At 56.9% G+C, this 19,306-nt stretch overlaps 2 protein-coding genes across 2 annotated transcripts; both read right to left on the bottom strand.

Annotated features, from left to right (window-relative positions):
* Positions 1-2,693: 2,693 nt before the first annotated feature.
* Positions 2,694-14,465, bottom strand: GPAA1 (glycosylphosphatidylinositol anchor attachment 1). Its single transcript, XM_060243118.1, has 11 exons — positions 14,291-14,465; positions 13,223-13,334; positions 12,936-13,083; positions 10,766-10,867; positions 9,069-9,265; positions 8,623-8,819; positions 8,299-8,452; positions 6,569-6,652; positions 5,124-5,314; positions 4,574-4,744; positions 2,694-3,421 (listed from the first exon to the last, which is right to left on the bottom strand). The coding sequence occupies exons 1-11, from the start codon at positions 14,395-14,397 to the stop codon at positions 3,178-3,180; spliced, it is 1,707 nt and encodes a 568-aa protein (XP_060099101.1). The 5' UTR covers positions 14,398-14,465; the 3' UTR covers positions 2,694-3,177.
* A 2,808-nt stretch (positions 14,466-17,273) lies between these two features.
* EXOSC4 (exosome component 4) lies at positions 17,274-19,212 on the bottom strand. Its single transcript, XM_060243116.1, has 3 exons — positions 19,002-19,212; positions 18,041-18,250; positions 17,274-17,848 (listed from the first exon to the last, which is right to left on the bottom strand). Exons 1-3 carry the CDS (start codon positions 19,170-19,172, stop codon positions 17,489-17,491), a joined length of 741 nt encoding a protein of 246 aa, XP_060099099.1. The 5' UTR covers positions 19,173-19,212; the 3' UTR covers positions 17,274-17,488.
* Positions 19,213-19,306: the final 94 nt, after the last annotated feature.

Below are 19,306 nucleotides of genomic sequence, written 5' to 3'. Positions count from 1 at the left end.
CATACCCAACTTGCAGCATTGCATCAGGCGCCTCTCCTCAAAACACCCTCCAAGTTTCAGAAGGATTGAACAAGGGAGTCCAATTCTATGAGCCCCGAAAGAAGGTGCCCCTATCCTTCATTATTTCCTATGGAAGGGAGGAATTGAAAAGGTGTGCCGTCCCTTTAAATGTGATGGCCAGAACTCCCTGTGGAGTTCAATTGTGCTTGTCACACCCTTGATCTTGGCTCCACCCCCAAAGTCTCCTGGCTCCACCCCCAAAGTCCCCAGATATTTCTTGAATTGGACTTGGCAACCCTATGGGGGTGACCGGCTTTGGAGGCAAACGAAGGCAACCCCCCCCCCGCCGTTTTTGGAAGAGAAGAGGGAGCTGAGGGAGCCCCTGCTGCGCTTTGGGAGGTTGTGCCAGGCTCTGCTGACACCCGAGGAGAAGGGTGAGTGAATATTTGAATTATTGCACAGCAATTTCTTCTGTGTGTTTACAAACACACCAGCTGTGGTTTCCCATTGTGTTGCCAAGACACCCAGGGTAGGTAGGTCTGTTGGTCTGCAGCAGTACAAAGACATTTATTAAATTTTATTTCTAAGTTGCTGTTCCCTGAAGTAGGGCCCAGAGCAGTGTGCAACAACAGAATACAATAAATGGTGGAAATCAAGGAAACATTAAGATCCTTAAAGACAACTATAAATTCATAGAATCCTAGAGCGGGAAGGGACCTCCAGGATCATCTCGTCCAACCTCCTACACGATGCAGGAAACTCACAAATACCTCCCCCCGAATTCACAGGATCATGCTGTATCCAAGATGACAGGTAAAATTTCCAGTCTTCCAGGCAGAGCCTGTATGGCATAGTGGTTAAGGGCACAGACTCTTATCTGGGAGAATCCGGTTTCATTCCCCCTTCCTCCTCCACATTCACCTGCTGGAGTGACCTTGGGTCAGCCACAAGTTCTCTGAGCTGTTCTGCTCAAGAGCAGTTTCTGTCAGAACTCTCTCAGCCCCACCTACCTCACAGGGTGTCTTTTGTGGGGAGGGGAAGGGAAAGGAGATTGTAAGTCGCTCCAAGACTCCTTCATGCAGTGAAGGGCAGGGCATAAATCCAATCTCCTCCTTTTCTTCAGTTCCAGCTCCCACAGGCCCCCTAGTATGGAGTCGGTGCAGCGGGTGTGGGAGGGCAAGAGAGTGCCAGACCGGCACTGTCCTCAGCCAAATGATTGGTGGAAGATCTCTGGCTTGCAAGCCCTGTGCAAAGGTAGTAAATCCCACAAGACACAGATGTTCTCAAGAGTTCCACTAGGTAGGGGCCAGGGCTAAAAAGGCCCTGGGCCTAGTCAAGGACAGCCAGATTTCTCTTGGGCTGGGGAGCACCAGGTGGTTTTTGTTCCCAGAGCACAACACTCTTCCAGAGGCACAATGAGAGATGCGGCCCTGAAGATATGTGGGTCCCTGGCCAGCGAGGGCCTTAAAGGGCAGAACCAAAGTTCAAGTGCAGTAGCACTGTTAAGACCAACAGAGTTTTATTCATGGTATAAGCTTGTGTGTGCACACACACGTCTTCAGATACATTGCAACAAGATTTCCCCAACTTATAGGGGGTGGGTGGGGGGTTGCCGACAGAAAGGGCCACTTAGAATCAAGATGTGTAAGTACTGGGTGACTATAGGTGATTTTGGTACAAGAAAGATCTGTGAAGGGTGGTAAATTGGAATACAAATACAAGAGTTAACGAACAGATGTGAGAATGAGGTTTGAGTCCAGTAGCCTCAACAAGTCAAATAAGTTCAATTCTGGGTACAAGCTAGAATTGAGAGACCCATTTAGATTCATTGAAACGGATTTCCTCAAATATTACATATAGAGGACTAGTTGCCACAAAGGGCTAATAAGAGTTAAATTGCCTAAGTTAACTGAGCAAAAAATGCAGCTAAGATTGGAACAACACATTAGGTAAGGCACGTAAATAGCAGTAAATCAGTACACAGATAATAAAGAAATTAACAACAGATATGAGAATTAAGTTTGACTCAAGTGGAACCTTTAAGACCAACAAAGTTTGATTTCTGTGCATAAGTGAAAACTGAGTGACTTATCCGCATGTGTAGTGATATAAAAAGCTGGTATCTCTGTAAAGTCCAGGGGGTTCCATTGTTGAGTCTTGTAATAACTTGTAATTCTGCAATCTCTCATTCCTGTCTGTTTCTAAAATTCCTTTGCAGAAAAACAGCCACTTTGAAGTCACCCATTGAAGGTGGTCCTGGAAGGCTGAAGTGAATCTCAGCTGCACCCCCCCTGCCCCCAGCACTTCTGCATCTTGGTTCTAAGTGACCCTTCCTGACAGCAACACCCCCCTAAGTAAGGCTTGAGAAAAGCGTTCCAGCATTTCTGATGAAAGAAGTGTGCTTGCACATTGAAGCTTATACCCTGAATCAAACTTTGCTGGTGCCTGACTGGGCTTGAATTTTGTCTGCTCCAGCGTCCACCCATCTGCCTCGGTATTCTCCAGGAGCAGCTCAGAAACCAACGTGATGGGGGGGGGGGGGAGGGAGATGAGCTTTTGCGAGTCAAAGCTCCCTTTGTCAGACAGAGTCTGGATTCAGCTGTTGTTACATGGAGTATCTGGAAGGGCTGGCGGCTGCATTCGGCTATCTGGCAGGATAGAAACTTCAGGAGGAATTCAACTGAAAGCAAGGCTCATCACACAATCACCTCTCTTTATTTTCATATCAAAGGTTGAACCGCCCACCTATGACACACCCTCTTCCGCCTGGGCATGACAGAGCCCCCCCCCCGCAGCACCTGAGACCAGAATGCAGCACCAGTGCATGCCCCCCCAGACAGCTCAGCCTCTCCCTGGCCCCCTAACCAGGGGGTGTGCGCGTCACAAGAGCACCTGTTGGAACACAGGCGGTCCTGCTCCCACCCTCCTGGTCAAGGCTTGCCCTTTCAGGCTCCCCTCTGCCCGTCAAGGGCCTTCCTCCTGTGCCCCACTTTTCCCACCCACCTTCCAGGGCAGAGCGCCAGGTGGCATTCTTTCCAGCTTCCCTCTGCCCACAGCGTTTTGCTCTGCAGACTCAGCAGTGGTCCATACGCCTGCCCTCCCACCCCCATGGGCACACCCTGGGTGCAGGCAAGCTGGGCAGGCCAGGTTCAAGGGCAGAGCCTGTGGCTGGGGGAGCTACTTCCAGAAGAGCACATTCCACAGCAAGAGCCAGCAGGGGTAGACAAAGAACGCCACGAAGGGGAAGACGATGGAGCCATAGAGGTGGTGGTCCAGGAGCCCCTCAGCAATGGCCTGCAGGAACCGCTGCCAGCCCTCCAGCATGGAGATGGGGTACTCGATCAGCTCGTGGTACAGGAAGATGCAGAACAGTAGTGTGGCAGCTGGAGTCACCAGCACTAGCAGCGCAGCCTGCAGCGCCCTGCGGGGGAGAGGCAGACAAATGGGGTGGGGTTCGCAATCCCCTGCATGCACACACACCCCACACCGCCCCATAGGAAAAGGCTGGCACTCTCCCTTTCGTTTTCATCTGCAATGGGGAGGGACGGTGGCTCAGTGGCAGGGCATCTGCTTGGTTCAATCCCCGGCATCTCCAACTAAAAGGGGTCCAGGCAAATAGGCATAAAAACCTCAGCTGGAGACCCTGGAGAAAGAGCCACTACCAGTCTGAGGAGACAAGACTGAATTTGATGGACCAAGGAAGGTCTGATTCAGTAGAAGGCAGCTTCGTATGTTCATATGAACAATGGATCTCCCAAAACCTTTAGGGGAGGGACGGTGGCTCAGTGATAGAGCATCTGCTTGATAAGCAGAAGGTCCCAGGTTCAAGCCCTGGCATCTCCAACTAAAAAGGGTCCAGGCAAGTAGGCGTGAATAACCTCAGCTGGAGACCCTGGAGAGCCACTGCCAGTAGACAAGACTGACTTTGATGGACCCAGGAGGGTCTGATTCAGTAGAAGGCAGCTTCATATGTTCATAAGTTCAATGCTTTGCCATACAGAGGGTCCAGCAACAAAAACGAGAAACCCAAATATCTTCAGGGAAATCATCTCCAAGGCTGCCGCTCCAGGCGGGTGTAGGAAGAGGCTGGGGCTCCACAGAATGGCAGAACATATTCCTTTTGCGAAAACTCCTCTACAAGACTAGTTTTTTTCACCAAGTATCTGCCCTACAACTGAAGAGACAATCTGAGTTTCTGAACTCAAATAATAACGCAACGTGTGGCCCCGAGAGCAGGGACTCTCGAGGGTCCAGCAAAGTGAACCCTTCTGGGCAGCTCCAGACTGGCCCAGAGAGCTCTTGGAGGGCAGAAGGCCTCTCTCTCAGCCCTCAGGCTTCTCATTCCAGCCCCCTGCCTGAGGTGGGCCAGATTTGGGTGGGAGACCCCCAAGGAGGCCCAGGGTTGCTCTGCAGAGGCAGGTAACGGCAGCCCACCTCTGAATGTCCCTGACCTTGGAAAACATCTGGGGCTGCCACACCAATCCTCCTCCTCCACCTGCCCCCTTCCTCCTAAGGCTGCTGCTCGGGGAGGGAGAAGCTGAAAGGAACCGGAATGATCCCTCCCCCCACGTACTTGGGCCCGGTGGGCTGGACGGCGGCGGCCACAGGCACCATGGTGACGGCCAGCAAGAAGCCCAGGGAGAAGTTGACGAGGGCGATGCAGCCCAGCTGCATGGCCAGGTACAGCAAGGAGAGCAGCTTCAGCAGCATCCAGCCACGGTCGCTTCCCGCGCCTGTCAGGACCCTGCAGGGCACAAGCACCCGCTGCTTCAGGCACAACCGGCCACACCTCCCCCTGCTGGTGGCGGAGGGAACGGGCGCTGTCTCTGCTTGGCCTGCGGAAGGTCCCTCATTCAATCCCCAGTGAAACGGACCAGGCAGGAGGGGAAGGGAAAGACCTTTCTCTGCCTGCCTGAGCCCCTGGAGAGAGAGCTGCCGCCGCCAGGCTGCCTGGGACGGGTGGTCTGAGTCCACATAAGGCAGCTTAGCAGGTCCAGAGAGGGGCTCCCCGCAGCGAGTCCAGCCCAGCACCCCACCTCCTAGCCCCATGCAAGGGAAGTCTGGAGCCTCCAGCCCAGCCCTCTGCCGGGGAAGAGAAGCCACAGCCCCCTCCCCCCACGAACCTGTGTGTGTTGTGGGGCAGCGCCAGCCCCGCCACGTAGATGGCGATGACCGTGAGCACCACGGCCTCCGACACCGGGAAGTGGTGGGTGGCCATGTGCTGCCCCAGGATGGGCACAAAGTAGAGGGCGAGGCCCGTGGCGTGGCAGATCAGCAGCGGGGGCACCAGGCTCAGCAGGCTTGGCCAGGCCTCCTGTGCGGAAGAGAAAGACCTGAAGGCCAGGCAGGGGCTGCGGGGAGACCCCTCCTCTGGGGACAGGCAGCTCTGCCCTGCCCCGCTCACCACCGGAGCAGTCTGGCAGCGGGAAAGGGATCTTGCCCCCCCCCACCACCTTGGGTCCCTTTTCTTGGGCAACTGACACCAGCTTCCGTTCACAGAAAAGGGATGACAACTTGGGAGTCCCGGGCAGCTGCCCCCCCCCCCCCAAATAAGGCAGGGAACCCCCCCCCCTCCCACCTACAATTCTGGTCCCCGCAACTCAAAAAAGGTATTATAGCATTGGAAAAAGTGCAGAAAAGGGCAACTAGAATTATTCAAGGGTCAGAACACTTTCCCTATGAAGAAAGGTTAAAACGCTTGGGGCTCTTTAGCTTGAAGAAACGTTGACTGCGGGGTGACATGATAGAGGTTTACAAGATTCTGCATGGGATGGAGAAGGTAGAGAAAGAAGTCCTTTTCTCCCTTTCTCACAATACAAGAACTCGTGGGCAGTCAATGAAATGGCTGAGCAGTCGAGTTAGAACGGATAAAAGGAAGTCCTTCACCCAAAGGGTGATCAACATGTGGAATTCACTGCCACAGGTTGGGGTGGCGGCTGCAAGCATAAACAGCTTCAAGAGGGGGCTGGATAAGCATATGGAGCAGAGGTCCATCAGTGGTTATTAGCCACAGCTTATTGTTGGAACTCTCTGGGGCAGTGATGCTCTGTGTTCTTGTGCTGGGCGGGGGGACAGTGGGAGGGCTTCTAGCCCCACTGGTGGACCTCTTGATGGCACTGGAGCGGCCACTGGCCTAATCCAACATGGCTTCTCTTATGTTCTATGTTCTCCCCTACACAAACTGGGTGTGTCCTGCTTTTCCCAGTGCGACCCCAAGAACAGCAAAGGTTTCACTTTTAAAAGAGTTTCTAGCTTTCAGGAGTGCAGCCAGGGAATCACAGTTTGCAGGATGCATTTCCTGCATGTCCAAATCATGTCTCCCAGGCAGTCCAGCTGAGACTAGAACGGCCGTCACTTAACAGAAGTAAACAGCACCAGGGCCTCAATGTTGTTAGCCGCCCTGAGCCTGCCCCGGCGGGGGAGGGCGGGATATAAATAAAATTTTACTTTACATTACATTACAACCGTTTGGGGTATGCAGGCAGAAGGGTCCACACAGACCAGGGACTGACCCCGCTGGTGGTCACAGCAAATCTTGCCCATAGAGAGCGCACCACCCGCCACACACCTCTGTTGCCACAGGGCCTCCGTCACAAGACTGGTCAGCAGGGTCCACGTCGCAGCCACTCAGCTTCATCCACAGATCCAGAGCGTGGGAAGAATCAAGGGAAATAGATCCACAAAACTCTTCACCTGCCAACTAGACCCCTCCCCCTCTGCTCTGGAGAGGAGACCCGTGACCGGGGGAGGGGCGGTGGCAGACAGATGCTTCTCTTGCCTGCCCCGGATGCCAACAATCCCATGAAAGTGGTTAGGCTGAGACTCACTGCACACTCGGCAAACTTCAGAGCGGATCAGGGGACTCCAAGATGGAATGCGCAGACCAAGTCTGAAACCAACCACTTCATACAATGTGGATCCTGTGACTTTAGGGGGAGGTGTTTGTGAGTTTCCTGCATTGTGCAGGGGACTGGGACTAAATGACCCTGGAGGTCCCTTCCAACTCTAGGATTCACACACCTCTTGCAGCTCTCAGGCCCCAGCTGAGAGAGTGCTGGGCAGGGACCTTGCGTCCTGGCTTTGCCCCCCGCCCTGTGTCAGAGCTCCCCTGAGATCTAGCCCAGCTGAGATGGCTGGCAAGATAGGGAGTGCATGGGTATAGATAGGCAAATAAATACAGAACATTCCGTGAGGGTTTTACTAATTCATGTACCAAAACAATTTTATGCTAAACAATATTCAGTAGTATTCCAAAAGAAGTTTTTACAGAAAACAACAATGTTCTTTCTTTCTTTGTAGAGCTACACGAAGTCCAAGAAATTCCGAAACAGATAGGACTGCTTCCCAAAACAGGTGTGGCTGCAAGGGGTAAAGGGGCCAAGAAGTGTGAGCCAGATCCACTGAAAACACAGAGCGCAGCCAACTGAAATACTTTACCCCTTTGGTGAGCCGCCTGAAGAAGGAGATTCCGAGCAGAGGACAGACGCAGCAGTCTGTTTGCAGCCACAGCTGTTTTGGGAAGCAGCCAGATCCATTTTGGAATTTCTTGGACTTTGTGTAGCTTTACAAACGAAGAACATTGTACAGTTTTCCGTAAAAAAAATTTTTAGACTACTACTGAATATTGTTCAGTGTAAAATTGTTTTGGTACATGCATTAGTAAAAACCTTCACGGAGCGTCCTATATTCATTTGCTGCTGAGACGGCTGGAAGAGCGAAGGCAGTGGAGCCCCCGTGCTGGCTGGGGTGCGCCAGGAACTGCCTGCCATCCTGCACAGAGCGTCTGGCGAGCAGAAGGGACACCCCCAAGCTCCTTCCAGTCTTTTTTTGGGGGGGGGGGGGGCGCGAGGCTGCGAGTTTATTTCTGCTGCAAAAGCACCTGGACATCTTTCCATCCAGCCGCCCAGGCGGGAGGACCAGGGAGGCCGCGAGAGAGGAGCCAGAGACGTTGCCTCTGCCAGAGCCCTTCTGCTCGCCTGAGGGTGGCCATCTCATCCAGGACTCTGCACCCCTCTGCCTTGCGCTTGGAGGGCCTCTGGGTCCCCACCCTGCTGCTAGAGTGGGGCTCAGCAACCAGGCCTCCCCTTGCCCTCCCTGCTGAGGGGGGCAAGCCCCCCCTCTCTTCCAGGACAGCCCCCCCCCGGGGCCTCTGGCTGCCGGCCACCAGTGCAGCAAGGGAGCAGGGCTTCAGCAAGCCCACTTTGGGCTCCCCGCCATGTGACAGAGCACCCCAGCCCCGGATCAAAGGCAGCAAGAGCTGGACAGCCCCTTCCGCCCCTCCCCCCCCAGTCAGGATATCTTCAAGACGAGAATGAGGATGAGGAAGCCGAAGGCCGGCATGTAGACCCCGATGGAGACGAAGCGGGAGAGGGAAGGCAGCAGGTAGAAGAAGTAGGACTGGTGCAGGCGTTCCAACAGGTTGTTCAGCTTCCGGAACATTCCCTCCAGGGTTCTGGGGAGGCAGGCAAAGAGTAGGGAGCACCCTCTCCCCCCCCCCCCCGCGACCCCATTCAGCTCTTCAGGGCCCCTGCCCGCCCGCCCACCCAGGCACCCTTCCGCCACCCCGGCCGCCGCGCTTCCCCGCTTCCTGCGCTCAGGGCACTGCCCGGCCAGGCTACTCACTTGCCCACGGCGCCCATGTCGTACTTGTACTGGCGGAAACTGTTGATGCCCCGCACGGTGATGGCCTCAATGTGGTAGCGCAGAAAGAGGCCGTGGTCCCCCTGAGGCCGGCCGGAGCCCTGCTTGAGCACCATCAGCAGCAGGGTCTGCAGGGAGTGCAGGTAGGCCGGCAGCGAGTCCCAGTCGGAGCGCTGCAGCTGCGGGAAAGAGTCAGCCAGGTCAGGGGACGGAGCAGGGCCCCCCCCCCGGTGCCACAAGGGCCAAAGAAGCCAGTTCCTCAGGGACCCAGCAGTGAGGAGAAGCAGGCTAGAGGGGCGGGATCCGGCCCTGTGCAAAGCAGGACTCCTCTGCTCTCCAGCGCCCTCTGCCTGTGGGCTGCACAAGCAACCTGGGCACCCTTCCGCCACCCTGGAACTGGCTCCTGATCCCCCCGCCCCAAAACTCACCTTCCCCTGGATGGTGCAGAGCAGGTTGCTTTTCTGGCAGAAGGCGTAGAAGAGGTTGACCAGGTCCAGGTTGGGCAGCTGCCCGTTCAGGCCCTCCACGGCCACGTCGAAGCTGGTGATGACGTCGCTGCTCAGCTCCAGGGAGATGGCCGCCTGGATGGCTCCCGCCCGGCCCAACATCCCGGACGACTGGAGCTCTAGCAAAAAGACGACTGCGGATTTAGACCCCCCCCCTTCTCTCTGAATCAGAGACTCAGAGCAGCTCACGACCTCCTTTATCTTACTCCCCCCACAACAGATACCCTGTGAGGTGGGTGGGGCTGAGAGAGCTCTCCCAGGAGCTGCCCTTTCAAGGACAGAGTCTCAGAGCAGCCTACAATCTCCTTTCCCTTCCTCTCCCACAACAGACACCCTGTGAGGTGGGTGGGGCTGAGAGAGCTCTCCCAGGAGCTGCCCTTTCAAGGACAGAGTCTCAGAGCAGCCTACAATCTCCTTTCCCTTCCTCTCCCACAACAGACACCCTGTGAGGTGGGTGGGGCTGAGAGAGCTCTCCCAGGAGCTGCCCTTTCAAGGACAAGAGTCTCAGAGCAGCCTACAATCTCCTTTCCCTTCCTCTCCCACAACAGACACCCTGTGAGGTGGGTGGGGCTGAGAGAGCTCTCCCAGGAGCTGCCCTTTCAAGGACAGAGTCTCAGAGCAGCCTACAATCTCCTTTCCCTTCCTCCCCCACAACAGACACCCTGTGAGGTGGGTGGGGCTGAGAGAGCTCTCCCAGGAGCTGCCCTTTCAAGGACAAGAGTCTCAGAGCAGCCTACAATCTCCTTTCCCTTCCTCCCCCACAACAGACACCCTGTGAGGTGGGTGGGGCTGAGAGAGCTCTCCCAGAAGCTGCCCTTTCAAGGACAGAGTCTCAGAGCAGCCTACAATCTCCTTTCCCTTCCTCTCCCACAACAGACACCCTGTGAGGTGGGTGAGGCTGAGAGAGCTCTCCCAGAAGCTGCCCTTTCAAGGACAGAGTCTCAGAGCAGCCTACAATTTCCTTTCCCTTCCTCCCCCACAAAAGACACCCTGTGAGGTGGGTGGGGCTGAGAGAGCTCTCCCAGAAGCTGCCCTTTCAAGGACATAGACTCCGAGCAGCTCACAATCTCCTTTCCCTTCTTCCCCCACAACAGACACCCTGTAAGGTAGGTGCTGAGAGGGCTCTCACAGCAGCTGCCCTTTCAACAACATCCTGCAAGAGCTATGGCTGACCCAAGGCCATTCCAGCAGGTGCAAGTTGAGGAGTGGGGAATCAAACCCGGTTTTCCAGATAAGAGTCCGCACACTTAACCACTATACCAAACTGGCTCTTAGATCTCCGGTCAGCACTGTGGCCTAGGAGAATCAGCCAGCCTCTGAAGGCCTGCCTGTATTTGACAAAGGCAGCTCCGACTCGCACCCAGGTCATACACTAAAAATGTGTTTTAATAGCTTACCTTGTCTACGGTTTTGCAGCACCGTCTCAAGGACGGAAGCCTGTTTGGGACATAACCAGCTTGCCTGTGCTGCCGCCAGTGAGGCTTTGGGGTGAGAGGCAGCCCAAGCAAACTTCTGCTAGGGGCATTGGAGAAAGCGGGAGAGAGGCCAGGAGCCCACAGGGGCCAGCAGAAGCAGTTGAGGGTCTGTGGGAAGGGAAGCCCCGCCCTGGCACGGCTCACCTGTGACATTGACATTGTGGTAGGCCTCCAGCCAGGCCTCCATGCCGATGAGGTCGTGCTCATTCACCAGGAAGATGATGTCCTTGGCCCAGTAGATCTGACCTGGGGAGAAAGGCAGGCTGAACTCTGCCCCACGTGACTCGTGCCCACAACCAACAACAGGAGGTTAACGATATAAGAGAAGCCACATTGGATCAGGCCAGTGGACCCTCCAGTCCAACCCTCTGAGTCACATAAGAACATAAGAGAAGCCATGTTGGATCAGGCCAGTGGCCCATGCAGTCCAACACTCTGTGTCCCATAAGAACATAAGAGAAGCCCTGTTGGATCAGGCCAGTGGCCCCTCGAGTCCAACACTCTGTGTCACAATAAGAACATAAGGGAAGCCCTGTTGGATCAGGCCAGTGGCCCCTCCAGTCCAACACTCTGTGTCACATAAGAACATAAGAGAAGCCCTGTTGGATCAGGCCAGTGGCCCCTCCAGTCCAACACTCTGTGTCACATAAGAACATAAGAGAAGCCCTGTTGGATCAGGCCAGTGGCCCCTCCAGTCCAACACTCTGTGTCACATAAGAACATAAGAGAAGCCCTGTTGGATCAGGCCAGTGGCCCCTCCAGTCCAACACTCTGTGTCACATAAGAACATAAGAGAAGCCCTGTTGGATCAGGCCAATGGCCCCTCCAGTCCAACACTCTGTGTCACATAAGAACATAAGAGAAGCCCTGTTGGATCAGGCCAATGGCCCCTCCAGTCCAACACTCTGTGTCACATAAGAACATAGGAGAAGCCCTGTTGGATCAGGCCAATGGCCCCTCCAGTCCAACACTCTGTGTCACAGAAGAACATAAGAGAAGCCATGTTGGATCAGGCCAATGGCCCATGCAGTCCAACACTCTGTGTCACATAAGAACATAAGGGAAGCCATGTTGGATCAGGCCAATGGCCCCTCCAGTCCAACACTCTGTGTCACATAAGAACATAAGAGAAGCCCTGTTGGATCAGGCCAATGGCCCCTCCAGTCCAACACTCTGTGTCACATAAGAACATAAGAGAAGCCCTGTTGGATGAGGCCAATGGCCCCTCCAGTCCAACACTCTGTGTCACAGAAGAACATAAGAGAAGCCCTGTTGGATCAGGCCAATGGCCCCTCCAGTCCAACACTCTGTGTCACATAAGAACATAAGAGAAGCCCTGCTGGATCAGGCCAATGGCCCCTCCAGTCCAACACTCTGTGTCACATAAGAGAAGCCCTGTTGGATGAGGCCAATGGCCCCTCCAGTCCAACACTCTGTGTCACAGAAGAACATAAGAGAAGCCCTGTTGGATCAGGCCAATGGCCCCTCCAGTCCAACACTCTGTGTCACATAAGAACATAAGAGAAGCCCTGCTGGATCAGGCCAATGGCCCCTCCAGTCCAACACTCTGTGTCACATAAGAGAAGCCCTGTTGGATGAGGCCAATGGCCCCTCCAGTCCAACACTCTGTGTCACAGAAGAACATAAGAGAAGCCATGTTGGATCAGGCCAGTGGCCCCTTCAGTCCAGCACTCTGAGTCACACGTAAGAACATAAGAGAAGCCACGTTGGATCAGGCCAATGGCCCCTCCAGTCCAACACTCTGTGTCACATAAGAACATAAGAGAAGCCATGTTGGATCAGGCCAATGGTTCCTCCAGTCCAACACTCTGTGTCACACAGTGGCCAAAAAAACTGGGTGCTATCAGGAGATCCACCAGTGGGGCCAGAACTCCAGAAGCCCTCCCCCCTTACCCCTCAAGCACCAAGAAGACAGAGCATCGCTGCTCCAGACAGTGTTCCATCTAGACCTTGCAGCTAATAGCCACTCATGGACCTCTGCTCCAACCCCCTCTTGAAGTGGCCTATGCTTGTAGCTGCCCCCACCTCCTGTTACTCTTTGGGTGAAGAAGGAATTCCTTTTACCTGGCCTAAGGCCGCAGCTCCTTAACTTCATGGAGTGGCCAGGAGTTCTTGTATTGTGAGAAAGAGTGAAAAGTCCTTCTTTCTCTGTCTTCTCTACCCTGGGTGTAGTTTTGTAAACATTACCTCTCAGTTGTGGTGTTCAAAACACAAACAGACACACAAAATGAAATGCAAAGAACCTGGAGACGCTGCCTGGCCCCAGGAAGTGCCGCAGGGCAGCCTGGCTCACCTCGGAAGTAGGACGCCAGGGCCAGCATCAGTCCCACGGCCTGGTTGTTCTGGGGGCCTTCGCTGCAGGGGACGCTCAACACCAAGGACTCCGTACTGGCTGCCCGGGGGGCCCTCAGGATTCCATAGACGTTGGTTCCCTTCACCATCTGCAAAGAGGAGGGGTCAGGGAGCAGGGCACAGACATCTCTCTCTCCTCCAGCCGTGGGCTGGTTTCCCCCCTGCCACCCTCTGGCTGCTAGGCATGAACCCATCTCCCTTGGCCCTCCACAAAGGCTTGGCCCGTACGTATCTCTCGCGCAGCTCATCGGGGAAGGGCAGCGTGCGGGAAAAGCTCTGCTTGTAGACCTCCAGGCCCAGGTTCCACATGGTCTTCTCCAGCCAGGCCACCGGCATGCCCCTGGGGACAGAGAGAGGAGCATGAGTGCACCCTCTGACCCCCCCACCCCACCCGCCCTCCCAGGCAGGCTGAAGAGACAGGCTGGTTTCCCCAGAAGGTTCCCCAAAGGAGCAGCCTGTTCCCCCCGTCCAGTGTTGCTTTTCCTTTCTGGCCACCTCCGCTTAGCGCCTGGGCACCTGCCCCCCCCTGCTTCCCCCAGGGAAGGCAGAAGCAGCAGCAAAGGAGTCCTTCAGCCCCTGAGCTTCTCTGCCGCCTCGCAAAACTCTTTCCCCCTGCAAAGTCGGAGTCTGCTAGCACCTTGAAGACCAACAAAGTTTGATTCAGAATGTCAGCTCTCGTGTGTGCATGCATACCTGAAAGTGGACATATTCTGAATCAAGCTTTGTTGGTTAGAAGCACAGAATCCTAGAGTGGGAAGGGACCTTCAGGGTCATCTAGTCCAACCCCCTGCCCCAGGCAGGCAACTCACCAACCCCTCCCCCTAAATCCACAGGATCTTCATTGCTGTCAGATGGCCATCTAGCCTCTGTTTAGAAACCTCCAAGGAAGGAGAGCCCACCACCTCCTGAGATGGAAGGGACCTCCAGGCTCATCTAGTCCAACTCGTTGCACCATGCAGGAAACCCACAACCCCCTCCCCCTAAATTCACAGGATCCTCACTGCTGTCAGAGGGCCTCCTGCCCCTGCTGAAAAACCTCCAAGGAAGGAGAGGCCAGCACCTCCTGAGTTGGAAGGGACCTCCAGGGTCATCTAGTCCAACCTGCTGCATGCACCATGCAGGAAACCCACCAGCCCTCCCCCTAGATTCAGAGGACCCTCCTTGCTGTCAGAGGGCCGCCCAGGCCGTGCTGCAAACCCTGCAAGGCAGGCGAGGCCCCCCCCTCTTCTTGGCGGCGGTCTCCCTCCGAGTGCCGCTTGTGCCGGCCAGCGGGGCGTCGCTCGCTCGCTCACTCACCGGGCCTTCTTCTTGTGCGCGGCGAAGTCCCGGGCGTAGGAGAGGGCGCGCTCGCCGTAGCCGAAGTGCTCCTCGACCATGGTGGAGCCCATGGCGTTCTCGGACATGTAGGCGCGCAGCGTGCACGGCTGGAAGGCCAGCGCCACCAGCCAGCCCAGCCCGGCCACGAAGCTCAGCACGCTGCCCGGGGACACAAGGGGGAGACGGGGCGCCGGTAAGCACCGCAGCCGCAGCAGGAGGAAGAAGACCGCCCGCCCGCCCGGGGCTCACCAGAGAGGCGCGTGGAGGCGCCGCAGGAGGCGGGCGAGGGCGCGGCGGCGGTGCGGGTCCGAGAGCAGCCCCATGGCGGGCAGCAAGGCGGCCTCCCTCCTTCCTTCCCGGCGGCGACAGAAGAGAGGCAGGCCGGAGAACAGCGGGGCGAGGGGCAGGGCCTGGCCGGTGGTGGCGCCTCCTCCCCGGAGGCGGGGCTTCCTGCTCTCCTTCAGCAGGGCTTTTCGCCCTTTCGGGGGAGGGGGGCGGCGTTGCCCCTCCGGCTTCTTCTTCTGTCTTGCAGCAGCCTGGAGGCCGCTCGCTTTGGCCCTGTCTTGCAGCAGCCAACTTATGGCGACCCCCCCCCCCGCAAAGCAACCCTAGGCGCCCTACGCGGCCTCCCACCCGAGGGCTCCCCAGGGCCCTGCTGCTGAGATTCGATACCGTTGGCCTGGCCTGTGCTGGGGCTTAGAGCAGGGGTGGCCAAGGGCAGCTCGCCAGATGTTTTTTGCCTACGACTCCCATCAGCCCCAGCATTGGCCGTGCTGGCTGGGGCTGATGGGAGTTGTAGGCAAAAACGTTGGCGAGCTACCCTTGGCCACCCCTGGCTTAGAACGAGGGTTGCCAGGTCCATTTCATAGAGTGGGAAGGGACCTCCAGGGTCATCTAGTCCAACCCCCTGCACAAGGCAGGAAACTCACAAACCCCTCCCCCTAAATTCACGGGATTCAAGAAATATCTGGAGACTTTGGGGGTGGAGGCAGGAGACTTTTTTTGGCGGGGGGGGGGGGTAGAGCCAGGAGCAAGGTTGTGGAAGCATAACTGAACTCTAAAGGGAGTTCTGGAGCCCCTGGTCCAGTCTTTTGGAAACCTGGAGTATGTTCTGAGGAGAGGCACTGGATGCTATGCTGCAAATTTGGTGCCTTTACCTCAGAAAACAGGCCCCTGCCCAGAGCCCCAGATATCCACAGATCAACTCTCCATTATCCCCTATGGGAATCAGTCTCCATAGGGAATAAGGGAGCTCCCATCAGACATTTCCTTCCCCCCTCCCAATTTCTGATGACCCTGAAGTGGGGGGGGGCCTCCAAACCGGGGGATCCCCTGCCTGTACCTGGGGATTGGCAACCCTACTTAGAACCATAACCAGCACCGATGGCCTGTCGTGGATGTGTGGCCCCAGGGCGAACGGGGAGCACAGTTCCCTCTGAGTTACTGGGAGCCAGCTCACAGTGTTTTAGCCTCTGACTCAGCTCAGCAAGGAGAGCCCCAGAGCCGATTGATTTATGTAGGAACTCACGACTTTCATGCCAGTAGCTCACAAAGTAGAATATTTGCTCACAAGACTCCGCAGCTTAGAGGGAATATTGACTGGGAGAGGTGCGTCTTCACCCACCGCCCAGCACTGCCTGAGCCGGCAGAAGCCCTCTCCCGTTGGGTGCTGGAGGCATCTCCAGACCAGCAGTGCTGGCAGCCTGTGAAAGGGGGTAAAGAGGGGGGTTGCCTTGGCAGGACCACTATATTTATGGAGCATCTGCCTGTTCTGTCTCTTCAGAGGTGGCTGATAGTCACAAAGCACCGTACAAAACACAAGCTGTTGAAAGGCAAACTGGTAGAACACAAGTATCATCAAACCGTCCATAGAAAACAGACCTTCCCTGTAGTGGCTTGTCCATTCTAGAATCATAGAGTTGGAATGGGCTATATAGGCCATCTAGTCCAACCCCCTGCTCGATGCAGGATCAGCCTAGAGCAGGGGTGTCAAACATGTGGCCCAGGGGCCAAATCAGGCCCTTGGAGGGCTCCTATCAGGCTCCTGAGCAACTACTTCCTTCTGCATCACAGCTTGCCTTGCCAGGCTTGCCCGATCCTACAGGCAATACAGAGCAAAAATTCTGTTTTCTCCATTGGTTGCGGTTCCTACTTTTGGGAAGAAGGGGGGGGGGTCAAAGCTTGCTTTGCCAGGCTCTCTTAATTGCACAGCAAACCTACTGAGCCAAGCCTTTCTTCTTTCTATTGGCTGAGACTCCTCCCCCACCCTCATCCCCTGGGGAAGGAAGGAAAAAGCCAGAGCTTCCTTTGCCCAGTTCCCTGGATCCCATGGGAGAAATACAAAGAAAGCACCTTTGAGACCAAGGAGTGCTAATATTTTAAGGATGTTTTATTTAAAAAAAATCTGTCACCTTTATAAAGTTAATATCTCTGCCACCTAAACTTATATAGATACACACATGGCCTGGCCCGACAAGGTCTTTTATGTCAGATCTGGCCCTCATAACACCTGCGTTCAACACCCCTGGCCTAGAGCATCCATGACAAGGGTTAGTCCAGCCCCTGCTTCAAGCCTGCCCGTGAAAGGAAGCTCCCCACCTCTCCTGGTAGCGGACTGAACAGCTGTTTTTTCCTAATATCCAGCCGGCACCTTCCTGCCCTTAATTTAGACCCCTTCTTGTGAGCCGTCTCCTCTGCTGCCCTCCTCTAAGGGAGCCCTCCTGTCCCTCCCGCCTCCTCTTCTCCTCCAGCCTGAACATCCCCAAGTCCCCCAGCCTGTCCTCATAGGCGTTGGTCTCCAGGATTTCATCTGAAGTGTTTGTAAGCCGCCTTAAGCTCTGTAAGGAAGAAAGGTGGCTAATAAAGATCTTGAATAAACAAAGGGCTCCTCTGGCATTTCAGCGAACAATACCCACAGGCCCTGCAGGCTCTTGGCACTGACGGATAGATCCACACTCCATGCTTTCTTTGGAAGAATATTTATTCTTTGACCAGTAAAAAACCAGTTTCATTCAACATTTTATTCAAACAACCTATAGCAAATCTCCATGCATGCACGCTGCTTTTCCTCATCAAGTGGCAGCGCAGTGGTTCCCCCCAAGCAGAGGGTGGGGGCACAGCCTGGGGAGGGAGGATAGGCCTCCACCTCCCCCCCCCAGGGCTGCAGCTGGCCTGGGCTCACTTGCCCAGCAGGGCCGTGACTTCCTGCAGGTGTTCGCGCACCACCTGGTCCAGCAGGGCGTGGACGTCTTTGCAGGCCTTGCTGGCGGCCTGGAGGATGCGCTCGAGGTGGTCCTCGTGCAGGCGGGCATTCATCTCCAGCAGGGCGATCTGGTCGGACTTGGGCAGCAGCGCCAGGGCCAGCTGGGGCCCCCCGGCCGTCTCCTCCACGTAGTTGAGGTCGGCCAAGGGGGTGTCCTCAATGAAGCCGGCCGAGCAGGCACACACGTAGTCCCGCATGGGGATGCCTGCGTCGATGACTGCCAGGGTGGCTGCGTTCACCGAGGCGCAGTAGTTCCCGCCGTCGGCTTGCAAGATCTGGGGAAGGAAGGAGGGAGTGCTGGCTCAGGCGGTGGGGGGGGAGGCTGTCCCCAACCTGAGACCCACCCTGCAGTGGAACGGAGGGAGGGGGTGTCCTGAGCTTCCAGGGGTTCTCCAGCCATGGGGAAGGCAGCTCTTTGCGGGCTGCAGAGGGCCCCGACGGCTTCCCTCCCCGGGCGGGTGGCTCACCTGGACGTAGATGTCGATCTGGGAGCGGGGGTAGAGTTGGGTGAGGATGGCGGCCTCGAAGGTCTGCTTGAGGTGGAGGCTGAGCTCTTGGCCCTGCCGGTCGCCGTGAGGACGCCGCTTGCGCTCGCCTGTGCTGAAGGTGGCCAGGCTGTACTGACAGTTCACCAGCGCCCCCGCCGCCGCCCCCGCCTTCCCGCGGGAGCCCCGCACCTGCAAGGCACACACCGAGGGGGCAGCAGGTCAAGAGGGGCGAGGGGGCAAAGGCAGGGTCGGATTCAACCCTGTCAAAATCTCCAGCCCCCTTGCAAGTGGTCTCAGAGTCGAAGCCCCCACTGCAGCCTGCTGGCCCCTTCTCCAAAGCCCCTTGGACTAAGCTGTGGGGGGAGGGAGAGGCAGAGAGGGGCAGATGACAGCAGCAGCAGCTGCACCAGGCAAGTCAGGCAAGGAGCGGCTCAGTGGCTGGCTGCGCCTGCAGGCTGGGAGGGCTGCAAGCAGGGGGGAAACCCGGGGGGGGGGGGGAGCCAGCCCAGGGCCCCTAAAGGCGTGGGTGGGAGGCCATAGAGCAGTGCCCGCTTGGCCTGTGAATCCGGCCAGGGCCACAGCCAGGGTTTTACAAGCGGAGGGGGCTTTTTAAAAGTCCGGGGGCCCCCCTTTCTCATCCACTGCAGGGCCTGCCGCTTCTCAGACGCTTTGTAGGGTGGGGGCAAAAGCTGGAGGCTCTGGATGTGGCCAACTTGAGACAGCCCACCCGAAAACTTCGGAGTGAAGACGGGACTGCGCCTTGCGTGCTACGGGGGGGGGTCCTCTCCCCCCCCCTCTGCAGCCAGCAGCTCCGCCCCCCCTCCCCCCCGCTGCTTGTGCCGCCGCAGCGCCCTGCTCAGCTCTCCCGGCTCCGGCTGCCACTGAGGGGGCCGCGGCAAGGAGCCCCCCTGACTCCGCCCCTCCCGTCGGGGCTGCCGACCTCGTGGGGCCCGTAGACGACGGCCAGCGCCTTGGTGTTGCCCTGCTCCAGGTAGGCCGAGCCGTCGGCCTGGGCGAAGACCCCCATGCGGGCGCGCAGCTGCCGGAGCTCGCCGGCCCGCCGCCCGTCCAGGCGGAAGCCCTGCTCCGACAGCAGCTCCAGCCCCGCCATGCCGCCCCAGGACTACCGCTCCCGGCCTGCCCCGCGCGCCCGCCCAAGCCCCGCCCCAGTGGGCGGAGCCGCCCTGCAGCCGCGCCTTCGGGGCGGGGCCAGGGGCGGGACGGGACGGGCTCGGCGGGACCAGA

This window comes from Heteronotia binoei, chromosome 7 (assembly GCF_032191835.1).
Source record: "Heteronotia binoei isolate CCM8104 ecotype False Entrance Well chromosome 7, APGP_CSIRO_Hbin_v1, whole genome shotgun sequence".
Taxonomy (NCBI): domain Eukaryota; kingdom Metazoa; phylum Chordata; class Lepidosauria; order Squamata; family Gekkonidae; genus Heteronotia; species Heteronotia binoei.
Note: the sequence above shows the minus strand (reverse complement) of the source record. Positions and strands in the feature narration are given on the sequence as shown.